The sequence below is a fragment of the Eurosta solidaginis genome, chromosome 1 (assembly GCF_040869045.1).
Source record: "Eurosta solidaginis isolate ZX-2024a chromosome 1, ASM4086904v1, whole genome shotgun sequence".
In the NCBI taxonomy this organism is placed as follows: domain Eukaryota; kingdom Metazoa; phylum Arthropoda; class Insecta; order Diptera; family Tephritidae; genus Eurosta; species Eurosta solidaginis.
The window spans coordinates 306,689,183-306,705,379 of NC_090319.1; the positions used below are offsets into that span (position 1 = coordinate 306,689,183).

General features: G+C 33.2%; 1 protein-coding gene across 2 annotated transcripts; it reads right to left on the reverse strand.

Annotated features, from left to right (window-relative positions):
• Positions 1–5,297: 5,297 nt before the first annotated feature.
• On the reverse strand, positions 5,298–15,865 carry unk (RING finger protein unk). 2 transcript variants are annotated; one of them, XM_067761426.1, is made up of 9 exons: positions 15,795–15,865; positions 15,473–15,682; positions 12,832–13,251; positions 12,557–12,759; positions 12,128–12,253; positions 11,816–12,053; positions 11,536–11,752; positions 9,434–9,574; positions 5,298–6,494 (listed from the first exon to the last, which is right to left on the reverse strand). In XM_067761426.1, the coding sequence occupies exons 1-9, from the start codon at positions 15,854–15,856 to the stop codon at positions 6,297–6,299; spliced, it is 1,815 nt and encodes a 604-aa protein (XP_067617527.1). In that variant the 5' UTR covers positions 15,857–15,865; the 3' UTR covers positions 5,298–6,296. The 2 variants fall into 2 exon arrangements, with proteins under 2 accessions (XP_067617527.1, XP_067617526.1); XM_067761425.1 differs by having other exon boundaries at positions 12,122–12,253.
• Between the last annotated feature and the right edge of the window lie 332 nt (positions 15,866–16,197).

A 16,197-nucleotide genomic window follows, 5' to 3' on the forward strand; every position in this document is an offset into this window, starting at 1 on the left:
TAATCCTTCGTTGAAACCCTGTTGTTTCTATAAATGTGTACAAAATTGCTGATTTTAAAAATTGTTTAAATTAGTTTTGAAAACTTTATCACCAACTCAAGGTTGTAAACAGTAATGGCACAAAAATTTTTTAGACCAAGCAATTTCAAACGTTTTTTTTTACAGGTTGAGTTGTAATCTGTAAACAAATTTTCAAAATTTTAACTGAAAGAGAGTTAACTTGCAAACCGTAATAGGGGCTATAAAGTGCAAACAAAGAAAAAAAGAATTTATTTAATTTAATAAAATTTAAGAAATTAAATAAGACAATTTGAAATAAAATAAAACATAGGAAAAAATAAAATACCATAAAATAAAATAAGAAGCCTTCTAGCTCAACAAATCTAGCAATTTAAAATTAAAAAATAAATAAATTAAAATAAACTAAAAAAAAATAATTAATAAATAAATGCATATACAATTTTATGAAATAAAATACAATGAAGTTTAATTAAATTAAAACGATTTTTAATCGATGGGTTGAGTTTTGGATCGAAAAGCTTTGGACTTATGATCGCAAATTATCGATGTTATCAATATTCAGCCCAATCACGCAATCCATTGTAGACTGTTTTTTGGGGAAAGTTACGAAATTGCTAACATGCAATTCGACCCTGTTTCCGAACGTCCCCGAAAGTAAATTCGAAATTCGTACAGTGGCATCACTTAAAACAAACACCCCAATCACGCAATCCATCGTAGCAATGTTACGAGTCCCGAAAAAACTGTCTACAATGAATTGCGTGATTGGGCTGATTATCGGATTTTTACCAATTTGATATCGGAGAGTTATCGAAAAGTTGTCGATACCTAGATTATAAAAAGGATATTAATTTGTTTTAGGAAACTTATAGATTTGTTATGAGTGTTGCCAACTTGTTATCGGCGTGTTATGAAAAAGTTATCGATTCCCTTATCAAAAAAGTAACGATTCATTATCGCAAGGTTATCGATTTCTTATAGGAGCGTTATCAGCATATTATGGATTTTTAACGACTCATCGGCTTGTTATGATACAGATACCTATAAAACTTCAAATAAAAACGATGACAAATGTGTTACCCTTCTATGACAAGCCGATAAGAAACTAATAATTCGTTATCGATAACAAGCTGATTATAAAACCTTATGAGTTGTAACCAATAATTAGCGGGCGAAGCTCTGCACAAAAAGCCCGGAACTATTTATTTCTGGTAAACTAGCTCTGTTGTGGGTTCACGAACTCTAATGACCTTTAAAAAAAACCTCTCACCATAAGCTTCAAATTTAGAGTCGGGCTTTCGCAACTTGTTTTTTTCGTATGGGGACCAACTCAGTCTATTGAACACCTTAAAATAATGAAGATAGCAATAAGCTTCTGTTTAACTGCTCATCACAGAAACAAAACTTGATTTAATCATAGCCGTTTGTACCTCCGTCCGGCAATCCATTTGCCCAGTGACACGTCCGTCCAACCGTCGGTTTATTCAACCGAAAGCACTACAATATTTGGTGTACACAACTTTAGCCATCATCCCGTCGCAAAGATCCTGAGCCAGATAAATAATTTTGTATGTAATACAACAACGATTAGAGCCAGATAAATCCAATTTGTGAGCCAGGTAATTTGTAAATTTTTTGTCTTTAGTTTGGCAGCGGTGTCTTTAATATACCTACTTTTTCAAAATTAGATGCCGCTGCTTGGCCTTGGGTGCGAGAATATTCAGGTTCCACACGTCTCGAGTATATCCAAACTCGTCTGGAGTATCACCACACTCGTCTTGAATTTCACCACACACGTCTCGAGTATCACCACACTTGTCTTGAGTTTCACCACAAATTTCAGTCAAAAAATGAGAAATCAAAAATCAAATGTTATGTTTTTCAGTGCGAGTTTAAAGGGCCAATTAATGGTGACTTATCCATAACCAGATAAAACAGCTGATCGAACCAACCTTGTGGAAATCAATGTAATCGATTAATGGTGCCATACCATAACCTAAAAATATTTGAGTTGGAGAATTTATTACCTTTTTGTAGATTTTATTTATTGTTTTGGATACGTTTTGACTAAGATACTTATTTTTTGTGGTATATGTTTGTAATTTTTTGCGTTTTCTTCATTTTTATGAAATTTGATATGGCCAAGTAAAAATATGGTTACGACTATGGCGTTAGGCTTAAGGAAGTTTAACTGGCCCTTAAACTCTAGTTAAACTTGTCTAGAGTTTAAACTTGCCACTTTGTTCGATAACATAGAACTTTACTGCTCATCTCAGCTTAAGCGGCCGAAGTGGCCGAGTTAAACTCTAGTCTACTTTAACGGGAGTTTAAACTCGGTATTGGAAAACCCGGCATTAATCGTGTTAGTGCATGTTGCACGTCATACTCAAGACGAGTGTGGTGAAATCACGTCCTCTGCTTCTCAAGTCTTCCAATGATCCGGATCATTCCCATGAGAATTGAGCATGATATGGAACTAGAAAACTCACTTTATGATGGCGTTTGTATTTTAATTTTAGATAATATTGTGAAGGTGCATACCATATTAAAATATATTAAAATTTGTGCTTTTTACTCTTCCGCCCACTTATTGAAGATGTGGCAGTTGTGTTTCTTTGTTTGAGAGTTTTTATTTCTACAGCAAGTATGGGCTCTCTAAGATGAAACAAATTATTGGAACAAATCTTGAGGTACTGCGTTACTGGTGTCACCCAAAAGTTAATTGAGTTAGCGCGATTTGAAAGCTGCTGGGGTGATGTCAAAAATCTTTAAAAGAATGCATATTTCAGCTTATTTTCAAAAGCGCGTTATATCAGCTGATAAGGTATTACATTTATGTTGAGATAAGGCTTAGCTGATTCAATTCTAGGATGATGCGCCCATATAATTGCACATTATGCTATAAATATGTATACGCACTTCCGCTTATTGAAATTTTCTGGAAAATCGTACAAAGCCTCACAAAAATACTAAACTTATTTAGCGCAAGCAAAATCAGTGTTTCTTGCAGAAACGTCAGAAAAGTATGTGAACTTCAGTCCTTGACTGTTTTCATGCTTCATTTTATATTACTGTTTCGCTTATTATAATGTATTTTAATTTCATATCTACCACTTTTTATTTTTTTAATTTGTTACTTAATTGTCACATATATTATATATGTAAACAAATCATCACATTGTCAATCACTCATTTATTACTAGACTTACATAATCTTCATATTTTGCATTAATTATCATTTTCATTGCTAATTTCTTGTGTAATCTAAAAGAATTTATGAATGCTGCATATTGCCAAAATTAGCAAATTTGTACAATAAGTTATTTTTGAAATGAAATATTGTTTAAAATATTTGTATGTAAATTTTATTTTCTAATTGCTAGTGTTTAAACAGTTACAAAAACTTTTTTGAACATATTATTACATTTTCAAATCTAATTTTAAACGAATTTATTATAACGCTAATTTAAGATCGTTTCAATTAAGGTTTGGCCGTAATATGCCAATAGAGTTCGTTGAGCCAATTTTAAGCGCGATCTTTATCGCATTTGAAACTTGTCATCTTTTTCTAAAAAAAAAGCATTGAAAAATGTTTGTTGGCATAATCTTTAAATAATTTTTGTGTCGAGAAATAAGTGATGATATTCAAGATATAAAATTACACCATTCTTTGACAATTGTTTAAAGACCCTTAAGCCAATTTCGGTGTATTGAAAAAAGTGTCTGTCTGTGTTATTGCATTTGAAAAAAAAAATTTATATTAGCCATAATTATAACGAAATCACTACGATGTAACATTAAAACTAATATCTCTAATCTGCAGTGAACAAAAATTACATAAAATACAGTATAAATTATTTGAGATAGTTAGAAAGGATGCATTAGTAACGTCAAGTCTACATTGTAATACTATACATGTAAATAAGGAATACTTGTGTTATTATAATCGACTTAATAAAATAAAAGACGTTTTTTTTTTTTGTATTATATTAATTTGGTGTAATTAAATTTTTAAAATGTCAATGCTACAAACATTGCTATCCTGCAACATGGATATTTCTGACTTTTGTAGCACTCTTTCTGAGCAAGCCTTCAACTTAGCATTCTAATATTCTTGTGTTATTATTGAGACCTGTTAAATTTGAATTAGCATTAGTAATCAATTAATTAGATGCCTATTTTAATGGCCAATGATTATTTCAATTGTTTTCCGTAAAAAGCAATTACTAATTGATTACCATTAGAAAAAATCAAAAAAAATTTAAAAATAATCAAAAGTAATCAAAAAAGGCGTTTTTGATTACTTTTGATTATTTTTGATTTTTTCGATTATTTTTGATTTTTTTGATTATTTTATTTTTGATTTCTTTTGATTACTTTTAATTATTTTTCTGCTTTGTTGAAAAAAAAATTCTCGTTTGTTACATGCACGGAATAATTTCTACATACAAGAACATTTTAGGATGCAATATTAAATCGTAACCGCTTATCGAGGCAAATATATACGCGCAACATATAGGGCGAATGATATATGAGCGTCGATCTTAACATATTCTCCGGTAAGTATATACACGTGCATAATTTGCTACACTCATTATAAAAAATAATAACGATCCTCTATGGTTCATCCTTAAGTCAAGCCAATTTTGGTTTGTATACAAAATTAATATATCCACTATTTTGGATTACGTTATGGCTATGCACTGATTGTTTTGTAATCAAAGTTTATCATATTGTTCGCTTTATTTTCGCACTATATGTTGCATGTATACATTTGCCTCGATAAGCGGTTACGATTTAATATTGCATCCTAAAATGTTCTTGTATGTAGAAATTATTCCGTGCATGTAACAAACGAGAATTTTTCTTTCAACAAAGCGGAAAAATAATCAAAAGTAATCAAAAAAAAAAAAAAAAACAAATAAATAAAATGAAAATCAAAAACAAAAAAAATTAAAAATAATCGAAAAAAGCAAAAGTAATCAAAAAGGCCTTTTTTGATTACTTTTGATTATTTTTGAAATTTTTTTTTAAATTTTTTCAATAATCGTAAAAAATCATGATTTTTTTGATTAGTTTTTTAGTTAATTGAAAAGTATTAATTAAAAATAGCAAATAATGGCTAGTAATCATTACATGGCGTTTAAATAAAATAATCAATGGAACGGCTAATCATTACCATTAGTAATCATTATTTAACAGGTCTGATATTAATACATACAATATGAATAGGTATACCAAATCTATATCGCATAAATATCAATTAAATAAAACTATTTTTAAATTTGACTTTTTCTAACATAAAATTCGATTTTTTTATTTTTAAGCAAAATGGAACGCAAAACACACTTGATGACTTACTTAAGCATATGATTAAACAAAAATGCATTTCGAAATTAAAAAAACTGAAAAAGTCATGGTTCAACTTGGTTCATGGTTGGCTCATCTCTACAGCAACAACATACCTTTATTTAGACTCTCAAAATCTGTGTGTTGGTATTGGGCGAACGCAATGGAGAGAAAACATAAAGCTTCGCAATTCTTGTGTGTTGTGGAAAAATAATGCGCTAAATTGAATACATTTACTAAAAAAATTACTTAAAGTGATGTGAAACTATTTTTTCATAAAAAAATTTACCACCACGGCAGTAAATAATTGTCAATGTGTTGGTTACATTTTACGTTTGCCATCTCCTTTTGACGTTGAAATGAAAAAAATAAAATCAGCTGATGATATGAGCCAACCATATAATTGAGCCATGATAAAAGTGTTACAAAAAGTAAATATATGTGATAAATACGTACTTACATAAAAAGCGTTTGTTAAGTGCTTAAATTCTAATAGAAAATTATGAAAAAGAAACATATGTTGATTGCTTATTGTTTAATTGCTTTTTTCTTTTTTTTAAGTTGTTTGTTTGGAAGTTTAGTTAGAAAATTCGCTTAGAACTTCTTTTTTATAATATTGTTATATTTTAATACAATTTCATTGATTTTCATTTTTTATTAACATCTAAACTTATTCGCTTGTTGTGCGAATAACACAATCTATTCATTACCTATAGTTAATTTTCAATAGTTTAATAGTTTTTGTTTATGCATATCTCTTCATACAATACTTTGTCATTTGAGAACCTTTTATTCCTTTACACTTTAAATAAATAATTTGATTGCAATAAATATTACTAAAATTTTTCTTTGTTTTCTTTTTAATATACTCAATAATGCGCTGTATGCGTTCTAATTTTTTATTTGCGTTAATAATCTAAACTGATTTAAGTGTGCGTCGTTACCACAGACACTTGACAGTATGGACATTCCGTCACAGAACATGCGCATGAATCACAAAGTATAAAATGATTACACGGATCTAGTGTAACAGTGCGATTATTCTCTTCACATTTCATACATTTTTTAGCATTTTCCAGGTACAACACCTTTTCGACGTCTTCTAAATCTGTACGCAATTTTGACTACAAATGCAAGAAATTTTGATTAGAACAAATCAATGATTTTTCATTTCATTTACGATATACAAAATTGATGATATACATTGTAAATAAAAAAGCCGAAAATTATGGATAATAAAATTGAAAACGATTAGAGCTCATAACATAAACTGTTGCGTAGAATATAAGAAACAAGTAAGGAAGGCTAAGTTCGGGTGTAACCGAACATTATATACTCAGCGTGAGCTTCAATTGTACATTTCATTTCAGATAAATTACTTTTCTACATAACACGTGGCACCGCCCGTTTAAAAAACAAAAATGTCTCCCCATTTCCTCTTACAATAAAACTTAATAAGTGAAATATCATTGATTCAAAAATATTTTTTGCTAAGTTATAGCTTATTATTCTAGTCTAGTCTATGACCCTTTTAAACTTGTTTTATGTAAAAGTGGGCGTGGTCTTTAACCGATCCCGTTCTTTTTTACTAGAAATATTTTCTGCTGTAAGGAAAATTTCAGACCAATTCTAAATATTCTCGCGGAATTTTGTTCTCGCGGATTTTTTTATTCCCGCGGAAAAATTCCTCCAATTCTGTTCTCCTAGGGAGAACAATAATTGGGGAACAGGAATTTCGAATTTTCGAAGTCAGCTGTTTTGTCAATTGAAATTTCGTTGCACATTTCTTATTTTGTTTAAAAGATTGAAAAGTTTAATTATTGTTGCAAATTTGTTGGAAATTAAGAAATAAAATATAAACAATGCACAGTATTAATTGCATTTCATGTGGTATTCACTGAAATTAATAATGAATTGGTGCCACAGCAACATCAACAGCGGAACATAAGAAGAAGACGGCCGCATAACACAAATCTGCCGGAGTTGCCGGCTTTCGTTCAGCAAAGCACTTTTCTGGCGGCCAAGTTGAGTTGAATTCCTACTTCTTCATATGCCAAAATCTATTTAAGCCTTATTAAAAAATCCTTGCACAATTTCTGGATGGCTGCATCAAATATGTATACCAAAAGCTCTACCGTTGCTTATGATATACTTTTCGACTTAAAATAAATATTGTGGTTGTTGTTGTTGTTGTATTAACAGTGAGAATATTGGGGTAGAATGTAAATACATATTTTAGCACAAGTTTGTACAAATAAGTGTTCTTTCTTAAAAGAACCAATTTCCTTTAACTATTTTGATGCATTCCCTTTAATTTAACTAGTGAAAAAACTCCTATGAAATTGTAGAGAAATCTCCCTCTCCCTCACATTCATAATACCTACTTTTCTCCCATAACCGGTATCCGCTTTTTCGAACATTGTTCAGAATAGGAGGAAAGGGAGAAGTGAAAAAAATCACAAGGAATTTTTATTTAGAATACGAGGAATGGGAGAAGGGAAAAAACTCGCACGGAATTTTCGTTTAGAATTAGGCTGTTTGTGTACACAATTCATTACAATATGTTAATTTTTCTTCGATTTATGGCTCCCGAAATATAGAATATTGCTTAGTCATAAAAGAGGCGGTGGCACACCCATTTTGAAAAATTTTATTGTTTTCCAATTTAATGTTTTAATTCAATTTAGTGAGTAAAATTCTATTGATATAAAGCTCTTTTTCGCTAAGATGTAGCCTATTATTTTCGTCTACGTCCCTTTTAAAAAGCTTTTATATAAAAGGGGGCGTGGTCTTTAACCGATCTCACCCATTTTTTCATAAATATTTTATGCTATAGGGAAAATTTGTATACCCAATTTTATTACGATCCGTTAATTTTCCTTCGAGTTATGGCTCCCGAAACATAGAAAATTGCTTAGTTATAAAAGGGGCGGTGCCACGCCAATTTTTAAAATTTTTAAGTTTTTCCTATTTATTGTTATAAATCTACTTGAGAAATGAAATACCGTTGATATAAAGCTCTTTTTTGCAAGGATATAGCTTATTTTATTCGTCCACGACCCTTCTTCAAAATCTTTTATATAAAAGTAGGCGTGGTCCTTAACCGATTTCGTTCATTTTTCTTCAAAGCATTCCTTAAAGTTAAGCCATCCTCTCTGCCGAATTTTGTTACGATAGGTTTAACGATTTTTGATTTATGATTAATAATATTTGTAAAATTGATTTTATCACAAGTGGGCGATGCCACGCCCATTTAAAAAAATGTTTTCAAATTTTAACTTTTTAAACAACACAAATAAGTTTTCAAATTTTTATCAAGAGTCTCAATCTCAGTCCACACGTCAAATTTCAACATTCTAGGTGTATTATTTACTTAATAATCAAAAAAGAAATTGCGAGAAACATCTGCTAACAGCTGTTTTCTTTTTGCGAGAAACAGCTGTTTTTTTTGAGTCATAAGCCACCTTTTCATAGACCGGGTCACATATATATAAAAAGTGGGCGTGGTTATCATCAGATTTCGCTCATTTTCAATACCAATCTATTCTGGGTCCAGATAAGCTCGTGTACCAATTTTGGTGAAGATATCTCAATATTTACTCAAGTTATCGTGTTAACGGACGGACGGACGGATGGACATGGCTCGATCAATTTTTTTTTTTTCGATACTGATGATTTTGATATATAGAAGTCTATATCCTAGATTCCATTATACCTGTACAACCAACCGTTATCCAAGCAAAGTTAATATACTCTGAGTGCAAAGCACGCTGAGTATAAAAATAAAGAAGTATCACTCACTTCTAAAAGTAATGAATTTTGCGCGCCCAACGCTTTTATTTAACTGTCTCATCAACGCCCTAGATTGATGAGGAGTGTGATGACTAGTACCTAGGACGTACCTAATTATTTTCTAGCTTTTAGTATTATTATTACTTCATTGTTTTCAATAATACCGTTTAACTTAAAAATTTTTTTTTAATTATTTTATTTGATATGAAAACAAATCTTATCTTATTTTGCATTTTGTTATATGTATGTATTTTTGTACGTTATATGTTACCTGCAGTTGTTTCAACTTTTGAATTGATAAATTACGTAGATCGGTGGATAAGTGAAGTTGAGTTTGAGCTAAATCATAACGCTCTTTCCATTCCATTGCTTCTTGCTTAGCTTTATCACGTTGCAGCTCTACCAAATTAAGCTAAAAAAAATTTTTAAACAATAAATTAAATAAACATTTGAGTAATGCACCTAAAATAAGATTTTTACTACTACTCGGGCTACTTTCCCCTCGGAAAAAAGTGCGCTGTACCAACAACAAGCACAAGTTTCTCGCCAATACGTATTATAGCGGAAATGGAACAAGTAATCATGGGCATAGAAGACGAAAAGGTTAAACATATAGCGCGAAACAAGGTGAGCAATAGTATACTACTTTTCAAACGCAACATTAATCACAACTCGACCGAAAAATTCATACTTGCGGCGTTTAATTAAACGAAAGCGTTCTTTAAAGCTCACACTAACATTGTTATAACAGATGCGGAAAAGGGAAATAAGACTGTAACAATGTACAAATCTCAGTACATAGATAAAATGAACGAATTATTAGAGGATAAGAATACATATAAATCTATTAGAACAGATCCAACTAGTACGCTACAAAGAAAAAACAACAAAATAGTAGAGCAACTTTACAAAACAAAACAAATAAATAAAAAAGAGAAAGAGCAATTAACTTGCACGGTCGCAGCAGCGCCGAGGCTGTATGGGCTACCAAAAATCCATAAGCGACAGATAACTTTACGCCCTATTGCTTCATCAATTATGGTACCCTGTAATAACCTGTCAAAATTCGTTGGACAAATACTTAAACCTTTTATTTCAGACGAATATAATGTGAAAAATGCGTTTATATTGAAAGACCGATTGAATAATATTAATGTGTGTGACCATGTTTTAGTTTCCTTTGATGTTGTGTCCTTGTTTACGAATATACCTACAATGTTAGCAACTAAAATTATAATGAGGAAATGGGAGAAAATACAACTGAGATTAATAATGCCAAGTTCCAACAAATTCTAGATTTTTGTCTCAGAGAGAATAATTACTTTATGTGCAATAACAAAATATACAACCAGACTTGGAATGCCAATGGGAAACCCACTTTCACCTACAATCGCCGATATTATTATGGACGACCTTTTTGACTACACAATATCGGAGCTTAAACAACAACACAATATTGACATAAAATTTTGACCAAATATGTAGACGATGTTTTTGCAATAGCAAAACGTAATGACGTGAATAAAATTCTAGAGATTCTTAACAATTACCACCACAAACTCCAGTTCACCATGGAAATGGAGGAGAACGCGAGCATCCCTTTCCTCGATGTTCGTATATACAGAGATAGCAACAAAATGGTAGGGCTAGCACCTTAATGGTGCTGTGTTACCGGAGCGTACCGGATCTGTATCCGGCAAAGGACCATCACATCGATAACACTCCCCAATGCCTTCGGGGAGCAACCTTATCGCTACAACAACAACAACATTAGCACACAGCAGATTTTACCAACACGACAATTATTGATAAGGAGAAAAGAGAAATGACGAGATATACCTTGGAAAGCTTGCACATTTTAGAAAACAGAGAAAGGACCATGAACAAGAAGGAAGATAGCGATAATAATGCCGCAGCATACATGCTTTGTCTAAATAAAAACAAATTAGTTATGACAAGACTACCACACAAGGTGGTACGGATAAGTAAATGTTAATATTGTCCGATATTGTTGTAAGTGTAGAATTTGTGTTTACTTTAAAACTACTGTGTTAATTTATATGTATGTGCTTTTCAACATAAAATATTTTTTGTTTGTTTATTTAATTTGAAAATAGTGTTGTCCCTGAGGATGCTGAAATATTCAGCGAAACGTCGTGCGTAAGTTGAATTAATCGTTTTATTTGCACCAGCAATAATTAGATCAGACTAGCCTACAAATCATAAAAAATAAAAATTATTGAACTGATCGCAAAAAACCCAACGAAATTTTTATGTATTTTTTTTTTTTTTTGAAAATCTAATTTTGCATTAGAATTCGCAATTCTTTTTTAGAAAAATTAGATTTCAATATTAAAATTTTTGCATACATACCTTTCTAGCTGTTTCATCAATTCGAGTAGATAGCTTTAAAATTTGCGAATTTTTTGTTAAAAGTTCAGTTGATAAACGATTTACATCTGAATTATTTTGATTTTGTAGTGATTGTAATGAAAATGCATTTTTGCTGGCATTTAGTGTGTTATCAAATAATATATTTCCAACAGAACTACTGTTGATATCATCACGCATTGAGTTTAATTCAGATATTCTATAAATATTATTAATAAATATAAATTTGTGCAGTTTAAAATCAATAGAATATCCCACTCACCTAACAGAGGGACTAATTGATAAACCATCAGCAAATCCAGGCGATATAATTCGCGACGGAAAGAATAAACTATTATTATCGTTTTGTGTCGCCGCTGTAAGTGAGTTACTCAATTTATTTGTATTGCTGCCGCTATAATTAAATGCATCTGGCATGCTGAATAAATTACTATGATTTGTTGGGCTATATGTGAGCGAATTGTTTGGAATGTTGACTGAGAAAGCGGCAGAGTTGAAATCTATCAAAAACAAAATAAATTATTAGTGTTGGGTCTTTGAGCTAACAGTTTTATCACGAAATACTTACACTCACCGTTTATCGAGTTGTTTAATGTTGAGCTCGGAATGTTAATTGGTGCTGAGGAACGTGATAATAAACTTGAATTAGCTAAACTAGCTGATAGCGCATTATCGCGCAATTCATCAATAGGACAAGCTACTTTAGAATTGAATAGGCAGTGTGAACGTAGAGAGCATGAAAAATAAAGTGTAATAAGATAAAAATCAATGCTTTGAAATATTTTTGTTATGAAGAATTACACCATGAAGCAATTCACAATTAAGGACTAGATAAAAGGGGCTAATCCTTTAAGAACAAGCAGTTTCTGCTGAGTTGTCACCAAAAGGGACATTCTATCAGATAACTGCTTAATGCTGCCTTGCAGAGAGAGCATAAAGACCCTTCCATTCCCTTATTAAGCTTGTGCACCGTGTAATATCATTACACATTGTAGTGACTTACGTTCCACATGTGCGAACGCACAAAAAACGCTACGAGGGCAGTACCCCGCTTGTTGTACATCATTACATTTAGTTGACTTGTAAATTTCTGGATGAAATTGTTGTTCTGTACGCGTATGACAATATTGACAATTATCACCAGCCTCACAATTACCGGGCTCACCCCACTCTTCACCATGTTTAACATTTGGGCAAGGTGTGGATCTGCAAGTAAGAAATATAATCATATCAATGAAGACTTGTGGATTTGTTTAATGTAAGCTAAATTGTACTTACCTATATTTGAACTTTCGGGGACTTCGCCGCTTATCCTTGCTATTGTGGTACTGCGGACAAGCATAACCCTGTCGACAAAGACGTGGTGGACGTTTACATGGTTCTGTTTTATAATTTGTTAAAACATAATTTGTATCCTGCCATTTAGGATCTTCATTCATTAGATTACGTTCTTTATCTAAAGCGTTTTGTGCACTGGTACCATCCAACGCTAATTCGGAATTTTGCAACGACTCTAATTCTTTAATATCATATACGGGTGGACGTTGATCTTGAATTCCGTGCGCAAAAGCACAATGATGTCCATTTTTAACACAATATCCACGACTATCTGTATCATGTACACACATACAAGTTTTATAATAACGTAAATGATATCGACGTTCAGTATCGCCGGCGGTGCGATGAAGAAATGGGCAGCTGAAATTGGGATTAAAAATATCAAATATAATTGTTGTTGGTATGTATAAAGATGTTTATAAAAACTTATAGCATATGTCCTATATAAGCCTTCGGGGAGTGTCCTTATAGTTGCAACAACAACACCTGGGTTGAAATGCAGAGAGTAGCAAATAAAGTCCGGCAATATTATAAGGAAATGAACGTCTGGTCTTAACGAGCATTCCACTAGATGCCGTCGAAATCAGAAATTGTCTGCGTCAACCTCAATTTCTGAGGTAACCGGGCGATTGTCTAGAACACTCTTAATATCAGAGCATGTGGCGCGCGTTTGTTTATGCAAGCTTTTGTGATGGACTTAACCAAACAAAAAAAAAACCAAGCCAAAAGGAATTCGTATTTAATTTTATTTATTTATTATTACGAAGCCAAAATGTCCCCCAGCGGGTTAGGGGGTCGGAATATACTCGCGATAGCTATGCCTGTCGTAAGAGGCGATTAAAATATCAGATTCAAGGGGATCAACCTCACCTATCCGTGGCGAATTCTGTTTCACTAACAGACGAGGCTCTGGCGACCCAATCTCAAGGAACTTGCGGGTGGGGTTGGAGGGATGGCCTGAAGGTTTAATGTGGCCATATAAATCGTTCCCGAGATGGTCGGGCTAGCACCTTAATGGTGCTGTGCTACCGGATCTGTATCCGGCAAAGGACCATCACATCGATAACATTCCCCAAAACCTTCGGGTAGTAACCTTATCGCTACAACAACACCAACAACAACAACATGTGTGGGCCTGGGCCGGTGGCCATTATTGTGCAGTTATCGACGTAGGAAACGAAAGTCACTCCTTCTGGTTGTGAAGGTATGTAGCTTCGATATGTAGAAGGCATTGATCACTCATACTACCCCAGCGGGTTATGGGATCAGAATATACCCGCGGTAGGTATGCCTGTCGTAAGAGGCGACTAAAATACCAGAATCAAGGGGCTGTGTAGCGCAACCCTTCAGGTTGCCAGCGCAATATATAGCTTCTCCAAACCCAATTGTCAACCTCACCTATCCGCGGCGAATCCTGTTTCACTAACAGACGAGGCTCTGGCGACCCCGAGCTCCTCATGGAACTTGGGGGTAGGGAGGCAGGGAATGGCCTGAAGGTTTAATGTGGCCACATAAATCGTTCCCGAGATGGTCGGGCTAGCACCTTAATGGTGCTATGGTACCGGAGCGTACCGGATTTGTATCCGGCAAAGGACCATCACATCGATAACACTCCCCTTATCGCTACAACAACAACAACAACAACATCACTCATACTGGGTTGATCTACCGACAGCATCAAATAAAGTACAGCAATATTATAAGGAAAGGAACGTCTGGAATTCCACTAGATGTCGTCGAACGTTGAAGACGGGACACGCTTTTTTCGCAAGTGGTCCCTCAAACAACTAAAGTGACACTTTTTCTCGACACCAGAAATTGTCCTCAACCTCAAGTCAAGACCACTATTAATATCAGAGCTTGTGGCGCGCGTTTGTTTATGCAAGCCTGTGATGGACTTAACCAAACTAGTATGACAAACGGACGAGACTGGGAGCCAATCCTTTGAGGGAGATTGAAAAAGACACGTTTCCAATCCTCCATTGCTCCCAGCATAAGGTTAAAAAATTTGTAACATAATTTTTTATATTGATATTTTTTGCTGCCGGAATGTTATTTACATTTGGCAAATAGATTCACGTCTTCACTTACCTCATCAGAGTAGAAAAAATAAAAAAATAAAACATGTAAACATAGAGCGGCGAATGATTTAAATAAAAGAAAGACAGCGCGAATATGCATAATGATGGGCGTGGGTGGGTGTTACAGAGACAACGAAAGACAGACGAAGTAAAAACATGAACGCGTATTCGCATCACAAAACACAAAATAGAGCTGAAAAACAAAATACAAAATAAAACAAATCCCAAGAATACAAACAAAAGAGCAAAAGCGGGTAATGACGAAAGCAACAACAAATTTGGAGATGTCAAGCAAGCCACAAGATGTTGGAATTAATGGAAACGCAATTTCTTTAAATTTCATCGGGAAAGAGGTGGGGGTACAAGCAAGGATATTATACCGTATGCTGCTCAGACTTAAAATTTATCACTGGTTGCACTATTTTTTACACAGTTTATCCATTTGGGAATGAAAGATATACGAAAAACGAAGATATGCAGAACTCATAAAACATACTTACTCGTCACCATCAGGACATATTCCAGTTGTTTCGTCATATTTAGTACAATAATTATCTGCACTATAATTAAAGGTACCATCTCGTTTGCGAACTGGACGACGGCGTCTTTGATTTTGGAAATGCCAATTAAAACATACAAATGGTCGATGCTGATTGCATTTGTGCTGCAGAAAAGATTGACACTGTTCAACGCGAAATTCTTTTAAGTACCTGCAAGACACATCACAGCGCATTAAATATAAAAAAATTATTATAGAAATCTGCGCATTATATTTAAATTCACATTAAATCACAAATTTTATTAATATTATGCTTTATTTACGTGTAATGATTTGGTTTTTCTTGTTGTGTAGAAAGTAGCAATTTACTTGCTTCATTCGCCATTTTGTCACTTTTTACAATGATCAAAGCATAGAAGATGAAAAGGAAGCGGACGAAGTTTTATGCAAATCTGGCAAATTGTAAAAACCGGTGCTGCCATGTGTTAAATATTTTAGAAACATAGCGTGATGCGATGCTTTCCTTATGTGGTTACGGTCATTTCGTTTCGGTTTATTTTAAAACGGAGTCATTGGTGCCGTATATCGTATCGCTGTAGTCGTATCCCTAACGTATACGACACATTGTTATCGATTATTGGTGCCTTAACCTAAAAATCGCGGAAATTTCATTAAAATGAAGAAAACGCAAAAAATTACAAACATATTCCACAAAAAATAAGTTTC

What these genes read in the sequence shown, in the direction of transcription:
- unk (XM_067761425.1), bottom strand. Translation starts at nt 15,856, where the DNA reads ATGGCGAATGAAGCAAGTAAATTGCTACTTTCTACACAACAAGAAAAA. An exon ending in GAAAAACCAAATCATTACAC is followed by an intron (nt 15,683 to 15,794) that starts GTAAATAAAGCA and finishes TGTGTCTTGCAG; the next exon opens with GTACTTAAAAGAATTTCGCG. An exon ending in TGCGTTCGCACATGTGGAAC is followed by an intron (nt 12,254 to 12,556) that starts GTAAGTCACTAC and finishes TCAATTCTAAAG; the next exon opens with TAGCTTGTCCTATTGATGAA.